The 26,102-nt window shown below is 39.8% G+C and overlaps 1 protein-coding gene and 1 non-coding gene across 3 annotated transcripts; one reads left to right on the forward strand and one right to left on the reverse strand.

Moving 5' to 3' along the window:
• On the reverse strand, positions 1–25,616 carry c19h20orf27 (chromosome 19 C20orf27 homolog). 2 transcript variants are annotated; one of them, XM_034856263.1, is made up of 7 exons: positions 25,550–25,616; positions 21,460–21,563; positions 13,564–13,700; positions 7,007–7,145; positions 5,241–5,366; positions 439–590; positions 1–392 (listed from the first exon to the last, which is right to left on the reverse strand). In XM_034856263.1, exons 2-6 carry the CDS (start codon positions 21,476–21,478, stop codon positions 490–492), a joined length of 522 nt encoding a protein of 173 aa, XP_034712154.1. In that variant the 5' UTR covers positions 21,479–21,563; positions 25,550–25,616; the 3' UTR covers positions 1–392; positions 439–489. The 2 variants fall into 2 exon arrangements, with proteins under 2 accessions (XP_034712154.1, XP_034712153.1); XM_034856262.1 differs by having other exon boundaries at positions 25,265–25,602.
• trnag-gcc lies at positions 2,803–2,873 on the forward strand. The gene has a single exon. It is a non-coding gene; the product is annotated as a tRNA-Gly (tRNA).
• Positions 25,617–26,102: the final 486 nt, after the last annotated feature.

Consider the following 26,102-nt stretch of genomic DNA (forward strand, 5'->3'; position numbering starts at 1 on the left):
CCCTCACCTATAAATCCATGTGGGATTCAGTTTGCACATCATGAAAAGAGTAAACTGGAACACAAGAGGCGGTGAAAAGGGATCGGAGGCTGCCCTGATTCAAAGACTGCTGCTGCCCTCTAGAGGTTCAGTAAGGAAAACACAGATTAACCACAGAATACAACATGGTGACAAACAAGAATTGGAGGAAAGTGACAAACTGTACAGATGCTGTTGTGAAAGTTGCAGCAAAGGAATGTTTTTGTATGTTAATGTTCTCAGGACGCAAATATCCATTTCCTCTGAATCCAACAATGAACGCTGTGTGTACATTATGTGACACTGAATCATTTGTGACACTTTCCTGTTCGGTGAGTGTTTAATTTGGAAGGGGTACACTTCAATGATGGCAGCTGTGTGTGTATGTGTGTGTGTGTGTGTGTGTGTGTGTGTGTGTGTGTGTGTGTGTGTGTGTGTGTGTGTTTTCTAGGTGAAAGGGGAGCAGGAGCTTTAGTCAAATCCTTGCCAGTCGCTCTGTTCAGAGTCATACTCCAACTCCACCCCGATGCAGCGGACTCCGTCCAGCAGCATGGGTGTACCGTGGTGACGATCTAGATAAGTGCCAGAAAGAGAGAGAGAGAAAGAGAGAGAGAGAAAGAGAGAAATTCACTAATTGGACAGGTTCATTTAACACTTTCTCAAAGCAATGGGAAAAATACTTTTGTCTGCAGTTTTCATCCACGGGCATGAGACGTGGTTATACAGTCTAAGGTAATACATACAGACTAAGATGTTTCCAGGACCAGTTACCACTTGTATCCGTAGACTTTAAAGCTGAAGTCACTCTGTATTACAACTATGTGTCATAATGCCATCATGGCAGCACCTCGCTCTCCCTGTTTGTGTGTGTTGTTTTGTTTCCCTGTTTGTTATCCCTAATATTTCTCCCTCCAGTGTCTGTGAGTTGTGGTTGTGGCTTAGCTTGCAGGCTGCTCCAGGTGAAGCTCATTCCCAAATCTTCTCCAGCAGAACTTAAGGCCGGCTCTGTAATGTATCGCCAGAGCGTTCAGTCTACTACCGTGGTACAGTTGGAGATCACTGTAATTTCTCCCGTTTCAGTCTGCCTCGCTTGCTTGTGCACACGCGACCTGTTAGCCCTGCCGCCCTGCTTCTCTCTGGATTCAAGGAAGTTTGCCACGTGGTGGAATTGTTTGTTGGACTCCATTACCACATGGTCAATGCCACAAACAAAAGACACAGATTCACAGGGCACACTCTGGAGAGCACACTACACCCACCACTGGATCCTCTGGACATGACACCCCCTTGCTCTGTTCACTGTACACATGTATCTTTATTAAATCACTTAAACAGTATTTCCTGTTTAATGTCTGCTTTTGGACCCAACCTCTGGTGCCGTTCCGTAACACTATGACAGCCTTCTGCCATCCGTCAAACATTTTCTAATATCTGTAATAAGGAGAACAGCCTCATTCCCCAGGCTGTCAGGAAGCTCAACACCCCCCCCTCTCTCCCTCTGCCCCTCTGCCCCCAACAACTCTGTACTGTGATTTGTTGTACGTGTCCTTATTGCACCGTGGGTCAGCGTTTTTTGGCACATACTGTATTGCAGAATTGACAATAAAGCTGACCTAACTTGATTTTAAACAATATTTGGTGTGCCTGGGAGCCTCAAGCTGGGAGCTTCAAAGTGTCCTGGTTACCCCTGGTACTATATCTGGAACAGCCAGAAGACCCATGTCCCACAATCTCAGGCTTCTTTGTGCTAAAAAAAGGACTGCATGTGATGTTGTCTGACTTCTTTGGAAGGCAAAAGTGTCAAATGCTAGCAAAGTGGAAAGCCGGACGTGATATAGAAGTTGGGAGACGCAATGTTTAAATATAGGAATTACAGCAGACTGTTGCTCCTGAAGGAAATTTATAGTGTGGTACTCAGTTGTTCAGATAAACAGTGAAATAAATAGTTGTAACAAGAATTAAAAAAAAGCTAGAGAGAGAATTTCAAACCTTGGCTCCATTCACATCTGTACAGCTGGCCTATCACAGCATGAAAAGGTTGTAAATGTCCTATTTTTGGTTTTGGAAAGTTACAGAAATGGCCACAAATGGACACAGCACCCCCCCAAACCGAAGTCAGAAAGGAACAGGAGGAGAGGGTTTCCAAACACCATCTTCCACCTGACAAGTAACTGATTGAGTACACTGGTGTCTTCACATGTTGCCCAGAGTGACTTACAAATGATTGGCAATAAAACTTATAGGATGCCAGTGAAGGGATGCAAGCGTGGGAATGCTGTGTCCTTTTTCTCTTGTATTTGTTATTAAAGTGTTGTCAAGCATTTTGAATACACTGAAGAGCAACTGACTTTTGGCCGAGACGCAAAGGAAGAGCATTTCTCAAGAGGGTATTTCTGAGCTAATTATGTCTCCATTGAACCAAACAGCCACTCCCTGTCCATTGAAAGGTCAAACATATCAGTCACAAACTGTAAGAATATAATCCATGTGTGCACACAGCGTTTGAGAAAGGACTGACAAAGAAGCTTTGTTTTGTGCAACACCCTCCAAATGGAATCTGCTTACATGCAGTTTTAGGCCCTCCCACGTGGAACACAGGAAGCTCCCTTTTGAACAGTGATTATGAACAAGGCAGTGTTGGGTACATTATGCGTGCACACTGTATTAAACACGTCCAATGAACATTTATTAATCTTTTGCGATAGATAATGTCACAGTTGAAATTAAATCCTATTTATGGGGCTCACTATGAAAATGTTAAGTGAGCATATGGCACAAATCTATGCATTGGTGGTTCAGTGGTAGAATTCTCGCCTGCCACGCGGGAGGCCCGGGTTCGATTCCCGGCAAATGCACTTTTGTGCCCCCCACACATACAGGACAGGCTATAAGTTTGAACACACCTTCTAATTCAATGTGTTTCCTTTATTTTCATGACTATTTACATTATGGCATCAAAACTATGAATGACCACTTGGAATTATGTACTTGACAAAAAAGGGTGAAATAACTGAAAACATGTCTTATATTCTAGTTTCTTCAAAGTAGCCACCGTTTGCTTTTTGATAGTGCTGCAAACCCTTGGTGTTCTCTCAATGAGCTTAATGCGTAGTCACCTGAAATGGTTTTCACTTCACAGGTGGGCCTTGTCAGGGTTAATTAGTGGAATTTCTTGCCTTATTAATGGAGTCGGGACCATCAGTTGTGTTGTCCTGAAGTCAGGTTGATACACAGCTGACAGCCCTGTTGGACAACTGTTGGAATTCATATTATGGCAACAACCAATCAGTTAAGTAAAGAGAAACGAGGGGCCATCATTACTTTAAGAAATGGTCAGTCAGTCCAGAAAATTGCGAAAACTTTGAATGTGTCCCCAAGTGCAGTTGCAAAAACCATCAAGTGCTACAACGAAACTGGCTCACATGAGGACTGCCCCAGGAAAGGAAGACCAAGAGTCAACACTGCTGCTGAGGATAGATTCATCCGAGTCACCAGCCTCAGAAATCGCAAGTTAACAGCAGCTCAGATTAGAGACCAGATGAATACCACACAGAGTTCTAGCAGCAGACACATCTCTAGAACAACTGTTAAGAGGAGACTGTGTGAATCAGGCCTTCATGGTCAAATAGCAGCTAGGAAACCACTGCTAAGGAAAGGCAACAAGCAGAAGAGATTTGTTTGGGCCAAGAAACACAAGGAATGGACATTAGACCAGTGGAAATCTGTGCTTTGGTCTGATGAGTCCTAGTTTAAGATCTTTGGTTCCAACCGCCGTGTCTTTGTCCGACGGGAAAAAGGTGACCGAATGGATTCTCATGCCTCTGACGCTTTCAGTGATAATCTACAATGTAAACAGTAATGAAAATAAAGGAAATGCATTGAATGAGAAAGTGTGTTCAAACCTTTGGCCTGTACATACTCAAAATAAAAAGTACTTTTGTTTGTATTGATTTCTTTTATGACAAACTAAAAAAAACATGTTCTTGATTTCTTCACTGCTCCCTGGACACCACAACAGTTAGCGCAATATCCAGTCAGTGAATGTTGAACAGTGGCTCAATGTTACATCACACGCATTCAGCCACCGATCTAAACGCAGTAGAACAGCTAAGAGTAACAGCAGAGCTTAATCCTTTGATCTGGTCATCATCCAGGCCTCAATTACTCACAGACATCTGGACAGATGTTCAGACAACGCTGCATGAGTAAAAATAACTACTCACCAAGACAACCACCATTCATCCTCAAGCACATATGTGCATGCATACAAAAACACACACTAGCTCTGCTATATATACGCCGGCACTAATGGAAACATACATCCATCCTCTTTACCGAGGTCTCCATCTGCTGACACATCCGGCAGCACCTAACTCAGACTTACTGACACGGATTTAAGTGGAGAAAATGCTAATTTGTTACCGCCTCTTCTCTGCCTCAGAGAGCTTCAGAAAAGCAGAGACGTTTTTTTTTACAGTCTTTCTTTACTGCTAAAGAAGAACTTAGCATTTTAGAAAATACCAAGGGTTTGATCCCCTTTCTTGAGATTTTAAAACAAACTATTATCACATGAGCTTTTTTAAAAACCCAAAACAAATGCTAACCACATTTTGCTTTCTATTTTTATTGCTGTTAAAATGACCCAGGGTACAGAGTAACCAGTTGGAGGCAGTAGCACACCGATTACAGACTTTCTCAAATGCTTTGGCACATTTACTGAATTTTCAAAACTCACACATGTACAATCCTCACACCACATTCACGATCACTCTATGTGACCTGCAAAAAGTGATTACTCAACCAAAATGATTAACTCCTCTTTCAAAAGTAAATAAATCTATCAATGAATAAATCACTGCCATCCATATATCATCTTGTGAAATGACAGTGTACTCTAAACGGGTACACATAAAACACATCGCTTTCAAGCCATAGAGCAGAGTTTACTTTGCGGCGTTAACAAAGATACTTTTACCAAGGAAAAGCTTGTTTGTTCCTTGGGAGGGTTTTAACCCCAATCTTATTCCTACTGGAGGCTAAACAACTGCCGCTGGTAGCCGTTGTCCAAGAGCTCTGTAGCGGCTAAATACAACAAAAGATTTAAAGTACGCACAAAACAGGTGGTTGGACACTTTGAGTTGCCCAACAGTTAAACAAGCCAACAAAAGTTAATTTGAAAGCTAAAGCAATTATTACCACTTATATCTGTAAAGTAGCCTCACCCATGACTCTGGCGTGTACTTTGACTTTAACACAGAGGTCCTGGTTGGTCTCGCTCTGCAGCAGCACCTCCTCACACAGAACTCCCTCTTGCTGGGCCATGTACTCGCATGTCACCTTCAGACCTCCTGGGAAACACAAAGCAGATGAAGAGGAGTGGATCTCCTCTTTATTGCAGAGATTTACTTCACACACATGTAACACCCACTTTGTTGTATCTCTGTGGGAGGTGATGTTTTGAATATTGATCAGACTGATACTAGACACACAATCATCAAGAGATCAAAATAATGGGAAAACCCATGAACACAGCTGACACGCACTGACGCACGCACACGTGCACACACACACATCATATATACAGCTCCAGGTACAGAGTGTAATATGAGGAGTGTGGCAGTAGGCTAAGGTAAAGGTCAGTGACCTGCTTTAGTTACAGGCATTTAGTGGGAAGGACTACGATATATTAGAGGATCACCTTTGGCCCAATTTAGCAGGTTTGGTTGCCAGGAGGAGCCGTTAAAGAGGGTTTACCACCTCAGACAGCACAACGAGTGACAAGAATTCAAGACAAACAAAAGTTTGAAAGTGAGTTGTGTTGTAATGATTGACGAATTGTTGAGCAAAACACTGCCTCAGCTGTCTGTTCCTGTAATCCTCAGCCATCTGGTCCGACCTCAGCCGCCTGTTACAGTGTTGCTGTAGTATTTGACATCAAACCTGACTGCAACAAAAAACGTCTCGTTTTTATATTTGTAAATTTCCAACTGAATGAATGTTTCATTGTATGTGGATTAGAGAAGATAACTAATATTAAGAAAAGTAATTAAAAGGGGATTTATGAAATGAATGACATTTAAGAGCTCTTCAAGGAACTTAAAATCTGCTGTGACTTGCTTTTGATTTCTCTGATGATTGATCAGCTATTTAATGTGTTTTATTATGTTGTGTTCTTTTTGCTTTTGTTTTTACTTTGTGATGTCCGGATTACTGGCAAGGGCATTTTTCGTCCATTCATTCAAGTTCATCGTCATGTACATTTCTACCAATTTAATTAAACAGATTCAACAACATATTCATGCTTTTTTTCATGGGTTATGGTACTCATGTACAGCCAATTGTAATGTTTAGTAACGTACAGGTACCACTAGACGGCAGTAGCTACATTAGATGTAACACGGGTCTCGTAGTGAAAGCAGAGAATGACGCTCTGGTGCTAGCGACGGACTTTTCAACAACAAAACAAAAAAGTTTTAAAGTATGCGGAGGAAAACGGGTGAAAAAGCTGCGAGACATATTGACATTGACCCCAAGAGAATCAGAGACTGGAAGAAACCGGAGGATGAGCTACGAGATTAGCCAACAGAAGCAGAACACAGCTAACGCTAGCTAGCTGTGTGTGTGTGTGTGTGTGTGTATATATATATATATATATATATGACACACACACACACACACACACACACACACACACACACACACACACACACACACACACACACACACACACACACACACACACACACACACACACACACACACACACACACACACACACACACACAGACACTACTAAGCAAACAAGACTCCCTGTTTTTCTTTCTCCAGCTAGTGTGCAGAGTCCAACAAAGCTGCAATATACAGTTCATTGTTCTGTGGTTGATATACTTGAATAGAATTCAGGGCAAGCATGATATGAAGTAAGTTCCTTTTAGATGCACTCTCTGCTGTGTTTATTCCCATTTGTTTTTTTCCTCCATGATCTTACCCTCTGGTGCTGGTGTGATATCAGTGATCCGGAGGTGTGGACTGGGTACTGGTGCTGGACATACATCCTTCCCCAGAGCGGGGACCTCGGGCAAGGTGAACACTATTTCATACCGGTGCTGCGTCTTTAGGAAGCCAACCTACAGTGAGGGAGAGATATTTAGAGAGTTGAAAGGAAAAGAGACAAGTAAAGAAAACAATGGCAGTCTTTCTCTCTCCCACAAAGTTTGGACTAATCCAACTTGGCATAGGTGGAGGGAATCAGGCTTTGGCTTGGCCTCACAGGGCATGCAAATCCATTACAGCTCAATAATAAAGGATTAATTTCTATGAGAAAAATGGATAACTAATTCCTATAAGCCTTACACTGTTGGCCTGAATTTTCTGTGAGGGAGTCCTCTAATTGAAATCATTAGTTATTGCTCTGGCGATCTTAATCCCCCTCACCTCTGCCAAATTGGCAATTTCAGCCTGATGGGAAGTTAACTAAATTGCCTCCAGGTTTCCACTCTATTCCCAAATCTTCCAATAATACTAATCCCAGTATTAATTTAAAAGCTAAATCTTATTTGTGGTTTCACCTTGTAGCAGTTTCTAGGCTGTAGTAGAGACTCCCCAAAAGCTCCAACACCCAAACATGGACGCCAGCATGGGCCCCCACAAGGACAAAATTCAAAGTCGGCATGGATTTTTTTGTGTGGTGGCAATGAACAAGTATCTCTGACTCTTGCTAATCTTTAGCATTGTCAGAGCTATATCTGCAATGATGAATGCAAGGTTCCTTTCCAAAATTCTGAAAGGACACTTAATTGTTCAATTTAAAAAGGATTTGTACACATAAATTCCCCAAATTGACTGGTTCATCAACAGAAAATTAATTATCTGATTTCCTTGTTTAATTCACTTACTAAGCAAAAAACACACATTATCTGATTTCAGCTTCTCAACTGTGAATACTGTATGTTTAGCTTTATTCTTATGTATATCATTGAATTTTGAATATCTTTTGGTTTTGGAACTGCTGGTCAGACAGAACAACCAATTTGACTTTGCCTTTGGATAGGGGAACTAGTGATGAACATTTTTTGCTATTTTCTGACATTTTTCACTGATCAACTAAATAATTGAGAAAATTATCAACAGATTAATCAATAGGGAAAACAATAAGTTGCAGCCCTATTCAAGATCACCCATTAGGTTGAGTCAAATAAAATATTTTTTATAGGAGAACAAAAGAAAAACAGGTTCCAAATTGTTATCATACATAACTGACACAACCAACACTCCTGTTGCTAATGCACACAGCACAATTTACACCTTTTTTTGCAATTCATACTATCCATTGCAAAATTTAAAAGGAGACTAGACGGTGGGGAAGTGAGAACAAGAGCAACAGACAGGTAGAGAGAGGAGAGTGATGTAGGGGTAGCTGCCTAACATTTTCAAAGAGAAAAATTCATGAGGGAGTTGTCACAGAGAGAAGTGAAGAAAGCCTCACAGAGGAGTCAGAATAAAAAAGAGAGACAGGGAGAGAGAAGACAAAACCGCAGGGAAGTGCAGGCATGGTAAGATAAGCCTAAAAACCCTCCAGCTAGATCTGCAAACGGCAGCTCCATCCCCCCCACAAGCCCTGGTTGAAGCAGCAGAGCAGAGGCTGCAGACAGCATGAAGTGGGAAGGGAAGCAAAGGAATACTGGAAGAGCACTGCACAGAAAAACAATAATCATTCAGTGAGCATAGTCCCACGCATTTCCAGACACTGAACTGCCTCTGAAAGATTGAAGTAATATGAATGTGATGCTGCAGACTTGGACCAAAAGAGAGGTTGCTTTAATGATGGAGACCAAGGAGTGATAACCAATGTGAAATATTTCAGTCAGTAAGTCGCGGTACACCAACAGCTGCACCTCCAGTCACCTGACACAACCAGGAGCTTCAAGCTCCTGAAGTTGGCGAACAACACCACCCTCACTGGACTCATCTCTGGTCAGGATCAGTCCGCCTACAGGTGGGAGACGGACCACCTGGTGACCTGGTGCAGTCAGAACAACTTGGAGCTAAACAATCTGAAGACAGTGGAGATGATTGTGGATTTCTGGAAAGACGCAGCCCCAACTGCCCCCATCACCGTGGGGGACTCCACAATCTACATTGTGGAGCCTATCCGCTTCCCGGGATCAATCATCTTCCAGGACCTCGAAAAGGCACAAGAGAAGAAGTGCCGCAGCGGAAGAAGTTCAACCTGTCAAAGACAATGATGGTGGACTTCTACAACTGCCATCATTGAGTCCATCCTCACCTGCTCCATCACCATCTGGTACGCTCACAGCAAAAACCTCCAGTTTCTTCCCGATTTCCTCGGGCCTCATCAACAAGGTCCGGGACCCCAAGCTACAGATTCTGACAGACTCTTTGATTTAAAAAAATATACAGTACTTCTAATAAATCTATTTTCTGTGGTCTTGACTATAGTAGTACTTTGTCTTATTGTTACTTGGTTTCTTTTGTTACGTTTGTTGTATGCACCAAATACACCAAGGCAAAATCCAGTGAGAACCTACTTTAGTAATAAATACGATTCTGATTCATTTTTACTCTAGCTTACGAGTGCTCTACTGAACAAAGCCGGTAACATGTAATCTTTTAAAATGTGTAACACTGGGAGTTAGACACACCCAGAGACAAAAATAGTTTATCCAAAACAATGGTGCAATTCTACTCAACTTGAGGAAAAATACCACACATTTTATGAACTTGTATATCCAGGTCAGAAAGACAAGTCAGTATTTATGAACATGAAACAGTCTTTACTAAATAGAAACAGGACATCCTTCTAAATGAGATGTCACTGGGAGAAAATAAAACAAAAATCCTCCATGGACAATGAATGAGACATTAAAGTCATTGTATGCTCATTTTCTTGTTGTATTTAGAGGTTGTACCAGAATAGGTTTCCATGGTTATTGCGGCAGCTCCTCTTTTCACCTTGTGTTCCTGGAGCACAGAAAAATGTTCTTGGATCCATTGTCAATATATGAATCTGCTGCTCTAAACCAAAACTGAACACAACTATAGTCCTTTCTTATGGCAATGTTTCCTGTAGGCGGCCACACATCCTTTCGGTCATTAACCCTTAATCCGGTTACTCACAGTAATATTATTATAGTTTATGTGCATGTTAACCTAATGATAAAGCTCATAAACGTAACCTGTAATCTGTAATCTGTCTATAAACATGGCTGTCCTGAGTCACTTAAATAATTTAAAGGGCCTCTGCACACAAATTTTCCAACTGATCTCTGCAGCACTGATAGCTGCTTATATCCATTATCTTCATCAGATACGAAAACCCACAAAAACATTTTGTGTTTCAATTCTAAGTGACCCCGCCTGACGCAGGGAAATACCGACATTGTGTATTCAAAACTGGTATTCATACAGCTGTTGCATGCATACCACTTACATCCCACACACTCCCACCTCATATTTGGTATGTACAACCGCCTCGGGCCATTTCCATAGCAATACCACCTCCCTCCCCTCAGCTCCACGATGAGCAACGACGCAGGGCTGACAGCACTCTGTGCCCACTCTCAAATGCCCTTAAAGAGCTTTGTGAAGCACACTCGCACAAACTTACACTGCTCTGTAACTGTGAAGGTCACAGCCTAGTTTGTAGTCCATCTACACGTGTACGAGACGCTTTTTAGCAAATTGATTTGTAGTTTCAAAGCTCTGGAAAGTCTTCGCTACAGTGACTGTACTAAACCTTCATTTGGAATTTTGGTATTACTGAAAAATAGCAGAAGAAAGGGTCCACCTGAAAGGCTTCTGAGTGTGTTCGGTGTTCAAAGAATAGTCAATATGAATTAACCACATGTTAAAGCCTATTTTTGTATGCTCCTGCAGGAATTAAATACTTGACATATAAAAATTATTTTTCCTAATTTTATTAAGAATTTTAGTGCTAAATGAACATAACTTGCAACGTTAAGTGTCATACAAATTGTGTAAATACTGGTGTAACGCTGTTTTTTTCCCCCAATAAACATTTTTATATCATATTTATTAACATACATAGATGAGGTTCTTATTTTCTCCTTTTAAGTGTCCTCATCCAACATCTAAAAAAAGAGTCTGCAGCCACGCTTGCAGCTGTGTATTTGGTAAAAAATATTGTGATATTTGATTTTCTCCATATCGCCCAGCCCTACTCTAACAAACTCTATAGTAACATGCAGATGTTTAATAAGTATGTTTACCATGGTTTCCATCGTAGTTTAGCATATTAGCATACTAACATTAGCCCTGAGGCTGATAGGAAGGTCATTCATTTTTTGACTTTGGTCAGAAACCAAAGTATTGCTCAAATTAAAACTGGACCTGATGGTGGTGCTAGACGGAAAGTCATTTCATTCAAAACCACTAATGTTAAGTCACGGTGGTGCTATATGAAAACCACCAAAATCATTGGGATTCATCCTCTGTGGACTTTAAGATATTTCAGTTTCATGTCCTGTGCTCAAATCCAGCCAAAGATCTTTGCAAAGTATCCCTCATGTTTCTTTCTGTATTTTCAATGCCAATAATGGTACAATAATAAAGTGCAATGGTCAATGAGTATTCACAGTAATATTATTTACTAATAAATAGAAGGCCACAAATAATTGCATCCAAGGCCATGTGGGATTAAAGTGCTGTAAAAAGACAGCAATCTCAAAGAAATAAATGAGCTACATTTTAATTGAACATGAGGGAACATGTTTCATCTATGCAACCCTTCATTAGCATCACAATCACCAGCAGCTTCTATGTAAATGAAGTCTGCTCAGCTGGTGAAGTTTTTTTTGGAGTTGATGGCACCTTTGGTTGCCTTTTGCTTGCCTCCTACACTAAGCTCCTCCAGAGTTTAAGAGCTGACAGCTAAAAAAAAAACAGATGAGAAGTCTGATATCATTGTTCTCTGCCTTTATAGCCGACAGAGGAGATTAACGGTGATGAAACAAGACTTTAATCTTCTCCTGGATGTTTCACAGATAAAGCCCGTCAAAGCTCGTAGAAACTGAGGACACTACCCCACTAGATCAAAGAGTTACCATCTCAAATTATCGCCACCACTTGCAAAACATGCCACCCAGGAAAGTCAAGCCCCTAATTATGAGTATAACACTTTCATTTTACTTCCCAGAGGACCATTCAGATACATATAGATTTGTGAGAAGGTAGTGTTGTTGTTTTTTCAAGTAAATCTAAATTAATATCTGCTTCAAAAATGATAACTTTTTTTGAGCAATGGTAATAAATCTGTTTTCATCATTAGTATAGTAGCTTGGTATGGCCTTGGTTTTTATTTAATATGAATAATTTGATTAAATGATATAGGATATTTTGCTTGTGCAGTATGAACCTTTAATCAACCTCCCAGTCTTCTGCTTCCATTTTATAAACTTTATACAGCGTTTTAATTTTTTAATGTTAATCTGATCTAAAAAGATATTATACAAGAACATTTACTTGGACTTGGATTAGTGATCTGCTTTAAATGGTGTCCATACAGCAGATGGGGACTGGACAATGGCTGTTAATTGGGCATAAAACTACTCCAGAACACTTTTTGATCCAAGGGAGTATGTGATGATGCCAGCTGATAAAGGAGCTTGCTAAAAAAAGCCAATCATTATCTAATACAGATTTCCAGTTTTTAGTATGACTCCTTGAAACTAAATTGATGTGATTGCTGACATTTGCTGCAAACCATACCATACAAACCATACCAACAACCATATCTGCACTGCAGATGATATCTTCTTTCGGTCTTAGTGTCATGCATGATATTGTGTCTCATTTACTGCTGCCAATTACATCCGTCCTGACGAATAAGTATTACACCATGTCCTGTCATAGTTTTGGTTTATGCAAGTAATGACTTGAACTGTGGATCCTCAATATCAGCTAAAATGTTCATCTTCACTAGATGATGTAATGTTTTCAGATCACATTGATTAATATGATTGTTACTTATATTAAGTTGGGAGAGAAAATTATTTTTTAGGTGATTTTGGTATCAATCAAACCAACAAAAGACGGAAAATCCAATATTTACAGTTTAAGTTACATCAACTAATTTACAGTTTAAGTTACAACAATTGATTATGAGCTACAAAAAAACAATTAACTTTTATAAGCTGGACATGGATAGTATAGTAATTTATAGATTGAGTGTTTCTCAAAAATGTCAGTCCCTTGGAGAAAATAACCTGTTATAATGATGGGAAAATTATTTTATTCTTTGCCTTCAAGGTTCAAAATATGAAAGTGGCTGGTAGATTTGATTCACTCACCAGCCAAAAAAACAATGGTAATCTATTGAGTGGCAGGTGAAATTTAAACATTTACTAAGAGTTTTTGGCTGGTGGGCAAAAAAGTACATTTTGAACCCTGCGAGGCTTATATGAGTGACAGAACCAGAATTTGATACACAATGCATACAGAAGGTGGTAGAGATAAAACTTTAAGATAAATTAGATGAGCAAAAGTTAGTTAGTTAGTTGAACACACCTTGACCATGAAGTTGCCATCATCCTCCAGAGTCACCATGACGACGGAGTCATGCAGCTTTTCGTCAAAGTGAACATGTGATGGAGCACCGACAGCGGGGGGCTCTGAGAACCGAACGCCTCCTGCTTTCGCACAACCTGAGAGAAGAGGGCAGAGCCACTGAAGGTCAGAGATGGACAAAAACACTCACACTGGATCTCTTTTAAAGGGAGAAAAGACGTGCTTGTCACTATCAGTGACATTAGGTACTGTACAAAGGTAGTCACTCAAACCTGACTGAAGGACAGAGGAAGAGGAAAAAAGATCAAAAGGCAAAGAAAGAAAACAGTTGAACAAGATACGGAGAGGGGAAGAAGGGGGAAAAAATAAGGATAAAATTAGGATACTGATATGATATAGTATAATATAACATAACATAATATAAATAATAAATGTTGAAAAAGTCTGAAAAGAGTAGATGATTTAGAGGGAAAAATTGTAGAAATGCTCCAGGAGCTTCTGCTGGCTGCAGTTCCAATCAACAAAAGAGTTGCTTAGAATAGAAAGTTTGTTGAGATTGTTGGTATCACAGGAGCGAGGGACCAATATATAGTCATGTTTTGGTAATATCGGGGCCTTTTTGAATACCAGAAATTGGCCAATCATGTCTTCCCCAGCTTTTATGATAGAGATTTCTTACTGACCACATCTGCTTACAAATTATTGTGCTTTGCAACTAAATGCAGGCTACTGGCAGCTCTTATAGTTTAAACCCTAGAGGTCAAACAAATTAAAGGTGGCCTTTTAAATTATTCAGTTACTATGGTGATTTTAGACTGTCTTATAACTTATCTTTTCAATAAAAATTACAACACATAGTCCTCTATGTCTCCACGGGATCCTGGTGTCAAAATAAAGGAGCTGAAGAAGTTTAGGCTTACAAGATAAACATATTATTTCCCGCTAGGTTTTAGCTCTCTCCTATGACACTGATATTTATTGTTTTCCTGCCCAGGCATTTATTCCCAGTGCCAGAGAATTGAAACTCGTTCTCCAAATAAACACCCTGCTTCCAAAAACAATAATAGTCGTTGACAACAAACAATTTGTCTGAATTTGAAGTGCCTTGGGGCTGATTATGTAGCATCTTTTTCCCAGACCTCAGACGAGAGTAAAACATGTACAGAAGTTAACACAACCTTATAAATGTTTATTACATGTTTTATTAATAGGAGGTTGTCCTTTTTTGGGGATTCTTCCATAACTTAAATTTAACCAAAAACAATAAGCACCACTTACCTCTGGAACTAGGCACTTTAGTGCTGCTTCTCCGGCTTCGGGTATATTTAAATCTTGACTCAAAGGGTATCATAATGAACACACCAGGCATTTTCATCACAACACTGAAAAGGTGTTTGGATTCAACATGGCTCTGCCTCCAATATTGTTGCTTTAAGCTTTTCTAAAACCGCCCTTCCTAACAACTTCACATTCAACACTGAGCTTCCTTGAGTCCTGAGCAATACACTTGCCATGACATAGTTGTGGCTCCTACGAGTGCAGCATACACAACATTTGCTAACATTTGGGACCAGTCTATTTCCCGGAATAAAAGCATTAATTCTGAAAGTTACCTTGCCTAAAATGTTGGAGTTTGCTACAATGTAACCTCTCTGGTCTGTCTTTCTTCATTATCTTTTTTAATTGACTGTAGCAAGCAGCAGAGAGTGAGCTGTACCTAGGATGCCATTTGGCGGAAAATCAAAGGACAAACCTACAGACGGAGACTCCTTCCATTTTAGTTAGATTAACTTGTATTTTTGGGGAAATTCAGTCATACAAAGTTTTGAAATCCAGTTTTCAGGGACTTTTAACTCCAATTTAAACTTTAATCGGGTATTCTTGCCATCTTGACAGTTGGGATATGAGTCTCCTTTTCTTCACATTTGTTGGCAGACGGATTTCTTCCCTCCTTATCTTGACCAGAAATATAGATCTTAAAGACAGACATTTTTGTCAAAAAAGGATCATTTTACTTTTTCTGCCAAGCCATGACAAGCCAAAGTCAAACCGGTGTCACTTGTATTAATTAATAAGATAACAGAGCAGAGCCTGATATTAATGTAACAGTTACCTCGAAGATCAAACCGATGGCTACATAATTGATATTTCTTATTTCCAAAACAACAGCACATGAAGCGCTAATTAAATTACATCTTGCTGGAAAAATCCTGCCTTACTACAATTAATCACACCTCAATGTTTGCAAGTTTTAAATGCATTTTTGCTAAAACTGAGGAGACAAGTCCACCGTGTACCCTTGCACCAATGCATTTAAATTGAACTCACGTGCTGAATTATGTCTTTGCATTTCATAAAGCACAGGACATTACTGCCCCCCTTGGCCTAGTTCCATTAAACTTTTATACAAACACATATTAGCGATTAGAAATCCTTGCTATCAGCAATTTAGGTCACAATAATAAGTTCAGGAGTTACATAATGTTCCATATGTGCAGGCTAGAGAGAGAGAGAGAGAGAGAGAGAGAGAGAGAGAGAGAGAGAGAGAGAGAGAGAGAGAGTGTGTGGGGTGGGAGGGTTATATTAAAACGTTATTTAATATGTAAAGCTGTTTGATACGGAAAGATAAAGCAGAACACCTTACAATATTAACAATATCCCATTGTGGAAGTTTTGATTAAAGATACAAGCGCAATATCCTAAGTCTCTCCCAAATCCAGATAAAGGATAACACGAGCCAGGGTAGGTTTATATGTGAAAATTACTTTTCTTTTCTGACAATGTGCCTTCATTTCATATATTAAAGCAAACTATTATCAAGATTTCCACCATTTTTCAAAAGTGACACTGATAAGAAGGTTTGTAGTGTTGTAGTGTTTGGGGGTTGAGTATTCAACATTTAATCATTAAGAGCAATGCATGACGTATACCATACCAGTTAACATTTTGGGTGAGTTAAAAAAAAAATTTCCCAAATGTATACATGTTTTTATCATTATTAGTTATAAATATATATAATATATTTTAAAAAATTACAATTCTTTCAGTTCAATTTAATGTAACATTCATTTTTATCTTTTCAACAACTAAACGCTGGCACCACCAAAGTTAAGTTTGTTAAGTTTGTGCGTAAGACACTGCTCTTACTACAAAAGTTACACTACAGCTCTCTTACTCTCCAGAAATATCACATCTAAAAGCACAAAACTCTTCACTTCTGACTTGGAACTATAAGAGGCTTTTTGTATGAAGTCTAGAAGTGCATACAATAGAATTCCATGACTATAATTAGATTCACACATTCAGCTTAATAATGGCAGGCTTTTAAACTATAAGCCCATTTATCAGCAGCTTGAGTTGGGTTTGTTATATTCTTGAGTTTAGAAAGAGAAGGGGCTTTCATTGGAAATTAGTCTAACTGAACTTTCTCTAAAGTGAGAACTGAACATCTATTAAAGACATTTGACAACAATTAATAAGGGAAAATCATTAGCGGCATGAATGTAAAAGTCACTGCTAAAATGTGATGTTATGTGTATTTACATAACAAGCATTGCAATCAAACATGCTTCAAAACTTCCTGTAGAACCACATAGAGTCAGACTTATTTTAAAGACCAGCCATGATGGTGATGGATGAAGCTGGCAGCATTGTTTAATTTTGTCATTCGTTGAGCTCTACTTATTCTGTCCCGATTTCATGACTCATCTCGGTACAGCCTATCAATACACTGATTCACTGTAGGGATGCATGATATATCAGCTTAATATTGTTATTGCAGTATCACGTTGCACAATATTATATTGAAAGTGTCACAATTAGTATGCAATAGTTTTGTTTTTTTGTGGAGCGATGCGTCCCGTCCGTTGGCTGTGTGGCTTAGTTGTGTTTGATTTAGAGCCTGCTTGAAACGTTATAATGATCGTGTTTTATTGGCCAGTTACCGTGCCACTTGCACACATTTGTGCCTGTCAGCACACGGTGCCACTATGTGACAAACTCTATGGAGGATACCACGTGGTGTGTGTGCATATTTTGACAGTGACAGTGTAAATGACAAAATAGATAAAGACAACAAAACAGAACGAATCATGAGTGCATGATACTATCCCAAAAAAAAAACTGTTGCAGTTAATCCGCCAGAGCTAGCCAAACAAGCCTCGCTAGCGAGTGTTTTTTCTAGTGGCACAAAGTACGACAAGAACTCAAAGCAGCATCCCGAAATCACCAATGCTATAACGTATTATTTGGCCAAAGATATGATGCCCATCCACACAGTGGATAAAAAAGGCTTCAAGAAGTTTCTGAATGAACTAGACAAATGGTACCCAATCCCACCCCGCACCTATTTATCACAGATAACTATCTCACAACTTTATGAAAGGCAGTAAAGGCGGAGTTTGGAGTTGGATCTATTGAATATTTTTCATTCAAGATCGACCTGTGGTCCAGCCGCACTAAAGCGACGTATATAAGTCTAACTGTCGACTATATTGTTATGAATCTATAAATATTGTTAAAATGAGTTAAGAAATAACAACAAAACATTTGTTAAGAAATATCAAAATGAATATCAATATCGTAATATTAGCTATTGATACCGCTACATCACATTTTGTCAATATCAAGCAACCCTAATTCACAGCCTCAAGAGCAGTAAATATGACCATTCATAACTGTACAATGTTGATGATATAGTGCATAATGTTTGGGTGACTAATCATTTGCTATGAATTCCCCTAAAAGTAATTTAACTATTTAGTGTGTATAAGAAAAAACATATTTGACATTGTCACGTTTTACTGCATTGCTTTGATGTTAACTTCTTCAGCTCTTTTTTTCCCTTTATAACTGCATGTGATGTACTTGCACCTATCCAAACCCCTCAGAGCCCTTTACCAAGCCTCTGTCAGGTTCATTATCACAATCCTGAGATCTGTGGCCTTTGTGATGGGTTGGATAATCTCAGAAAGAACCAGAGCATGGATACACATCCACATTTACCCTCTCAGTAGTAGCAGACCCATAACCACACAGATAAATTTGCACAAACACAAACAAACATGCACTTGTGTACGCACAGTCAATCCCACTGAACTGGCTTATTTCAGATTAATCTATATCTACTTCTGTCCTTCCACTAATCTGTCTGTCTGCCTCTGGTGGATATTATAGTGCTTAGCCTATCAGCCTTCTTCTCTGAGCACTCTCTTTTACCAAAACATCATCAAATAAACAAAAATCTTCAATTTGTATGGGGGAAAAGCAGCAGGTTTAGGACCAAAAGAAGCACCACATTTGGTTTCAATCAATGCTGTATTTGTAGACTGATCAGCGTCTCCCTTACACCATCGCCGGCAATTGATCAGCTCTGTCATTTGATTTCAAAAAAGCACTATGGCCAAGTTCCCTTCCTGTTTCCATGACCTCAAGTCATCACTCCTACCCCTGTAAATAGCCAGGTTCTCCATCTGGTGAAGATATTAATAACCTAACACACCTGGGACTAGCGTCTGTAAAACACAAATTCAATTATGTTTAAAGTACACTGCTTTCCAGCCTTACAGTTGGACTGCACAAATCCATCTCGAGAAACACAAATATATGTGACATGGGGCCCTATCTTGCAGCCGGCGCGGCGCAAAGCTCGACGCAAGTGTCTTTGCTATTTTAAGACCAACCAGCGCCCTCGTCGTTTAAACAGCACATGCACCTGTACCCATCTCAGCGCCCATGGGCGTGCTGGTCTTAGAGGGGGGGGTGTTCAGGTGAATTCTTGGCGCATTGCTATCTTGAGGCAATGAAAAGTGATTGCGCCATTGACCATGAAAAACCTGGTCTAAAGTCAGTAACGCAGAATTTTAGTGTTATGTTGCAGCAACACCGCATTAGTAAAATGTGCCTAGGCTCCTGCAAAGTGTGCACACTATGCTTGTTACACATACACACAAACACACAGACAGAGAAGCACAGCATCCCTTAAGAGTGCAAAAGATCACAAATAAATATTACAATGAAAATCTGCCATCATAATAGCAATTTGAAAATTGACAAACGGGCCAGGCTTTTAAATGGAATGGGAGATGACACTGATTGGCTTATTGCATGTTAGGCCCAGAACACACCTATGAATTAATGGCAACACTAAGTCCAATCCTTCTTAACCACGCGCCTGGCACGCAGACCATTTTTTACACTGTCAACCTAGTAAAAGTGGATTTGGACGCACCTGTGCCATGCGCTTCACTCTGTTCATCTACACAGGGCTCGCAACCTTTATAATATGGAGTTCCATTTTAAATAGTTCTTGTTTATCAGTGTGCCTTATCAGCATTGAGCCTGCCACTATCTACCGGGCCCGCTCAGACAGTGTTAGTTCTTTCCTTTTTGTCGCATTTTTGTGAAGAAGGCAACGAGTACAAACCTGTCAGAGGCAGAGTAGGGCGGGTCTTTGCGGAATGTGGATGGGGGAAAAGTAAATCAAACTTCCATAAATAACAGGCTGTGCTCTTTCCAATGGCTGCTAAGGAGGTCATTTGGCATGAATATTGGAAAATGTCCAAAATATTATCTTGCACACTTATTGCTAATGTGCTTTAGTTGAGCTACTGTGTGCCAAAGGTAACACATGTGCCTGAGGTCGTTGACCCCTGGTAATTAGCTGAAAACCACACATACGTGTTTTACAAAATGCTGTTTTTCCTGCTCTCACTTAATGTAAAGTGGAGCTTTTTAACTTAAAGACAATTAGCATTACTACATTAGTGTAAACAAAGTTTGAATAGCCAACTGCTTCTTCAAACATCCTTGCCTATTACAAGAGCAAACCTACCCAGTAAAAGTGTCTTTAATTTAGAAAATACGTTTATTCTCCTAAAGAAGCTCTCCGGGTAGAAAAAGGCAACAAACACTCTTCCTGTGACATTTCAGTCCACCCCAGACATAACTGGTTAAAATATATGCAAGAAGTCAATAGAGAAGTTCCCTTTGCACCAAACTTCACTCAGTGACCTTATCAAAGAGAACAAAGGCCTGCAAAGTGGTCCTTGAAAACACCACATACCTATACTCCACTGGGTCAGAGATAACGCATATTCATTGTTGTGATAAAAATGTGAGTCATTTACAGCTGCATTCTCATCCGTTTTTTTTTTTTTTTTTTTTTTTTAGCCCTTCCTGCTTTTGAGGAAATAAATTTGCTTGCTTTCACAAAAAAGTGTTGCGAAGCTGCTGACACCGACTCGCCAGCATCAACACACCCCTTTCCCAAGAAACCCAACTGAAAGATCAAATCGATTATGTAATAATCTAATTGATTATCCTTCCTGCAATGCCCCCAGGATGTCTCACCGGTGAAAAGGTTAATGTGGGGCTATCAATTACAGGTATACTGAAGAATATGTCATCCTGTTTTTAATTGCAACAGCCAACCCCTTCTAAGAAACATTAATTCCACGTGAAACGGAAGTTAAGAGTGTTTTTAGCTTCTGTACAGTTGCAGGAGGGATTCAAATAAATCTTTTTTGAATGAAAGCATTTGTTAACAGTAGACTGATTTTCTTTCTGTTGCCAAACTAGGCAAGTTTGGACATCTCCCATTTCCTCTAAGATGAACTTATGCAATTTATTGTGCAGCCTGTTGCCACAGGATGGATTTAGACAACAAGACATCGTGCTAAGACAGTGGGTTAGCCTGGGCTTGCTACAACTTAGATATTAACTACTGCTGCTTGTGCTGTCTGCCTCAAAGCCGTATCTACAATTTAAAATGGATTTCCAAAGCTTTAGACTGGACTTTGTACTACTGAAAGACTTAAAAAACATATCTTTGTATATGAAAAGTTGGTGTACATCATATTTATTACAACATGCAAGGAAAGCAAAATAAAAACTCACTCTTCTTAGCTGCAGCCATTTCACAAGAACTGGTCCCGTACCGACACACTTGGACACACGCTGTCACAGCCTTGTCATCTCAGCAGTGTGACAACAGAACGAGCCTGCAAAACAAGTTTTGACAGAGAAGACAATGGGGGAGAATCATTTAGCAATTTAAAGAGAGTGGGAGAGAGAAAGAGACAAAGAACAAAAGGCAATGATTAAATCAACAGAAGAACATTGGAAGATAAGGAGGAAGGTAAAGGCTTAACATGAGAGCGAAATAAAACTGGGAAATAAAAGCACGCCACAGTATGCGTTATTCTTTCCAAATGCATGGCCACATGTTAGCCTGTATTTCAGCTGAGAGCACAGCTGTGCTGTACAAGTCAATCCAAGAGTATCAGAGACTCCCAACAGAGACTTCAATTAATGGAAACAACAAAACAGTCTAAGAGGATTAGCTAAGGGTTGAAGGAGCTCTTCGTGGGCTTCACACAAATGGAAAACATTCACCACATCTCTGGGAGGTGCCAAATATAAATATTGAAATATAGGCAGGAAATAAAAGGCAGTACATATGAATGGGATAGGTGGCAGGTCTATGTGATCTACTGCCGCAATAATACTCAAGAGAGCAGCCTTATTTTCAGGCATTACCTGTAGTTGGTTGGTTATTACAACAATAACCAACACGTGTGCAGTTCTACAAGTTTTCTAAAGCTGTGACTTTACATATTATTAAAAACCAGGTGAAAGCTTTGAAAGACCACAAATGACTCATTACCCTCCCTAATGTTATCAGAAGTTAAAACTGTAGTTGGTGCAATAATAGTAATTGTAGCAGTATTATTTGCAGTAGTGAAAACAAGACATTTGACCACAAGAGTTGGGACAGACAATGATGCTATTATCTGTAAATGAATGCCTACTAGTAACGGTGCTTTGTTAAAATCATCTCGAAGGGCATCTGAACCAATCAGGCAGCATGGACATGTCGCCAGGTTTGACATGTTGCTAATGGTTAGTGCTAGGGGTGTCACTATTTTGATTGTTTATGGAAAAACCACCGATATGAGCTTTCAATTTCAATTAACAAAATGAAAAGCAGTATCGACGAGTCTCATGGTATTTTCTTTCTCTCCACCCTGGCCTACTCGCACGTGTCCCAACAAGAAGAAAACACGCGGAAGACACGGGGTAGCTTAGCATACCGTTACCTAAAGACGACGTTAAATTAACTTTAGCCGGCTGCTGCACTTTTTAAAACACCGTGGCCACTTCCGGAGTCAGAATTAACGGAGAAACAACAGAACTAGAAAATAACCGCTTCCCTGAAGTCACCGTGTTACAACATGTTGTCTTTCCTCCCTGTGTTATGTAGCTAACTAGCTAAACTAACAACTGTAGCTAGAGCATGTGGTCCCTTACTTTATCCGTCTACGGTGGTCTCACACTGAACTTTTATGGTGCATTCAAGTGCCCCTCTGTAAACGTATACTGCATTATTTACGGTCCTCATTGTGAGTGTCAGCGGTAACATTTTTTTCTTTTAATCAAAAATTGATTCTGAATCGTGACCTTATAAAAAAGACAAATTAAATCTTAGATAAAGAGAATCCGTATTCCCCTAGTTAATTATACAGCAAGTCACACTTGAAGTGCCAAGTTTAAAAAGTTAAACAATCCTTTTGAGATTAAACACACACAACATACTTTTTTTGCAGCATTGCTCAGTATTGCAATCTGGACACAAAAAAATCTGACGCTGCTGGTTTAACAATGGCCTTGGAAAAATGTACTTGTTAAAAAAATATCAGCTGTGCCAAGTCTGACCTTGATATATGTGATTCCTTTAAGTGGGTGGTATACATAGTAATAGAACATATATATATATGGTGGTATAACCATTTAATTGTTCCTTTTACACATTTTGCAAGATCAGTGACCCCATGATTCACTTGTCTCTCATTGTACATGTAAAAATTGTAAAGTGACAATAAAAGGCATTCGTCTGGTTTGCACGTTGTTCTTTTAATGTGCCATGGCTGGGGACGAAGACAAAGCGCCAGAGTCTTTGCTTTTCTTGCTGCAACACGGGAGGGAATGATGTCACATTATGGAACAGAACAATGTCACATCCACTGAGAATAGGTTTGAATCACTGAATGATCTGCTTTGAACAGTAGGAATTATCAGTGCTGTTTCGGGTGCCTAACTGGGTTGCTATGATTAGAAAGCCACTGATGAGATTCAAACGTCTCCAGCTGTGAGAGCAGCAGGGTGACACGTAAAGTATGCCTGATTGGATGGAAACAACATTGCAAAAACGTCGCAAGCTTACAGGTGTTTACTTAAATGCTTTAGGTGATTGTTGTCACATGAAATAAATTATTTAATTTGGCCAATGCCATTGTATACAACTTGCTAAAGGATAATTCCTCTTAATTACATATTGGATCTGATTCTTTGTAGTCATGGCCATCCTTGTTATCAGTAATATTGCTGAAAACTGGGGATACAGCAACATCCTTAAAAAGGAACCGAACAGGGCATAATAACCTACACGAGCAGTTAGACAGAGTTGTTGATGGTTGCGAGGTAAAAGGCAACTGTGACATCAGATAGTGTTGTGTGGTGCAACAGGGCTGTTGTGTTTCAAGCTTTGATCACAAACATAGTGTCGGGTACAGGTCAGAATGTATTTTCAATGTCAACCAGGACAGATGTGACCCAAAAAGCTAATGTTGTCATTAAAGACCACAGATTTATTTATAAAGGAGTTGTTAGAAGTGATGAATTATTGGTAACAGCTGCTGTTGCTGTATATTCATACTGTGGTAATCAATGCATTGTACAGACTGGTTCCTTCTACAGTAACCTCCAAAAGGATGTGAGCGCTGTACCTTATTTACATGCATGACCACCTTATCTGAATCATGAAGCTGACAGCCCTCCCTCAGCTCTGTGCCACAGTTGACAAATTAAACTAGCAGATGCCACAGAGAGCAAGTCCGTCTCCTGCTTTGAATTGATGCTTGTTATTTTTGGAAAGTGATTTGCTCTCCTCCATGAGAAACAGGCATATAATGGGCGTGATGAAAAAAAAAACATAACTTTTACTAAAGTTAACACAATCTCACTACACCGTTAAACCTGTCCATACCACTGCGTTTGTTCTTTGTTGCACTAATCAGTAATATGTGATTCTAGCGCTTAAACAATTAGTTATTTAAAGGTCCCATGACATGGTGCTTTCTGGATGCTTTTATATAAACCTTAGTTGTTAAAGTTAATGTTAAAAAAACTCATAAAGTGACATATTCATGCCATGGGACCCTTATTTGAAAAGGGAATCAACAGAAAATTGATCGCCAAAATTGTATCAGTCATTCTATACAATTCTGTAAAAAGAGATATAACACTTCTAGACATTGCACTTGTGCTGGGTAGTAGGGGCCCTATTTACAGTGCCCCCTTGTTTTTCGCTCTTAATTGTGCATGTAGAATAAATAAGGTCAATAACGCAGTACAACACATAATGAATATAACAAGTCTGTGACTGTATAAATACACACTAAAAAGTGACATTTTTTGTTGTTGCAAAAACTAGTACAGCAGCCAGACACAATTACTGTAACTAACATTATGAAACTACACAGCAACATGAAAATCTACATGCTAGCTAGTGAGCTGTCCCGATAGGTGGGTCCGTCCTTGTTGGGTGTTACTAATCTTTTCCGTAAAAAGTTGTCGCGTTAACACAAACTGACCCATTTCTTTTGGTTTGTTTACCGTCAAGTTTGTAGTCCGTCAAGCTTACCTGACTTGTATTCACGGCAGCAGATCACTCGTACATCTAGCTGTGCAGATAACCGAGCGTCTGTGTGCGGACGTGTTGTCTGGTCCAGCTAGTAACCGCCAGCAGCTCCGAACACATACGGAGACCACAGCCTCCACTCCCCCTCTTTTGCTCTTCTCCGGCTACACTTTCTCGCTCGGGCAATTTCCGCATTTGATCACGTGGTATGTTCGTTGTTTCCCGCGTGCCGCTTACAACCACGACCCCCCTTTTCACAGGTGATGATTAAACATAACAGCTGCTCACCCGAGACACCCGAGCCGGTTCTTTCTACTCTCTGTTTCGCTGAGAAATGTAGATGGTTGTATGCAGCGATTGGCATCTCCCTCACTCCAGCCGCCGGTGCGTTGTTGTTGGTGAATGGCGCCATCTAGTGGGGCTTGGGCCGCATCGGACGAGTAAAATTAAAATACTGTGCTCTCTCTGTCACAAGAAAATTATTAAAAAATATTATAACATATTCTTTACCTTTATTCGTACAGCTTTGTTGTCCTTGTTCTTCGTTATTATGTCTATTTCTGTGTAAGTGCATTAATAGAATTACATATATATAATGTTATTAATGTATGTATATGGGCCCAGTTCCTTGTATGTGTACTCATAGGTTAGAGCAAGTCAGACATGTGCCTGACTATGCAAGGCTTTATATGTCAGACAAAGGCGTAACTTTGGGTTCAGCATTGGGTGGGATGAGAGCTTCACTTCTGAGCGAAACTGAAATTTTGAACGTCAAACACTTACTAACAATTAGTGCCCTTTCTGCATCAACTTATGGTGCTTTAATTATGTAAAGGAAATT

Source organism: Etheostoma cragini, chromosome 19 (genome assembly GCF_013103735.1).
Source record: "Etheostoma cragini isolate CJK2018 chromosome 19, CSU_Ecrag_1.0, whole genome shotgun sequence".
In the NCBI taxonomy this organism is placed as follows: domain Eukaryota; kingdom Metazoa; phylum Chordata; class Actinopteri; order Perciformes; family Percidae; genus Etheostoma; species Etheostoma cragini.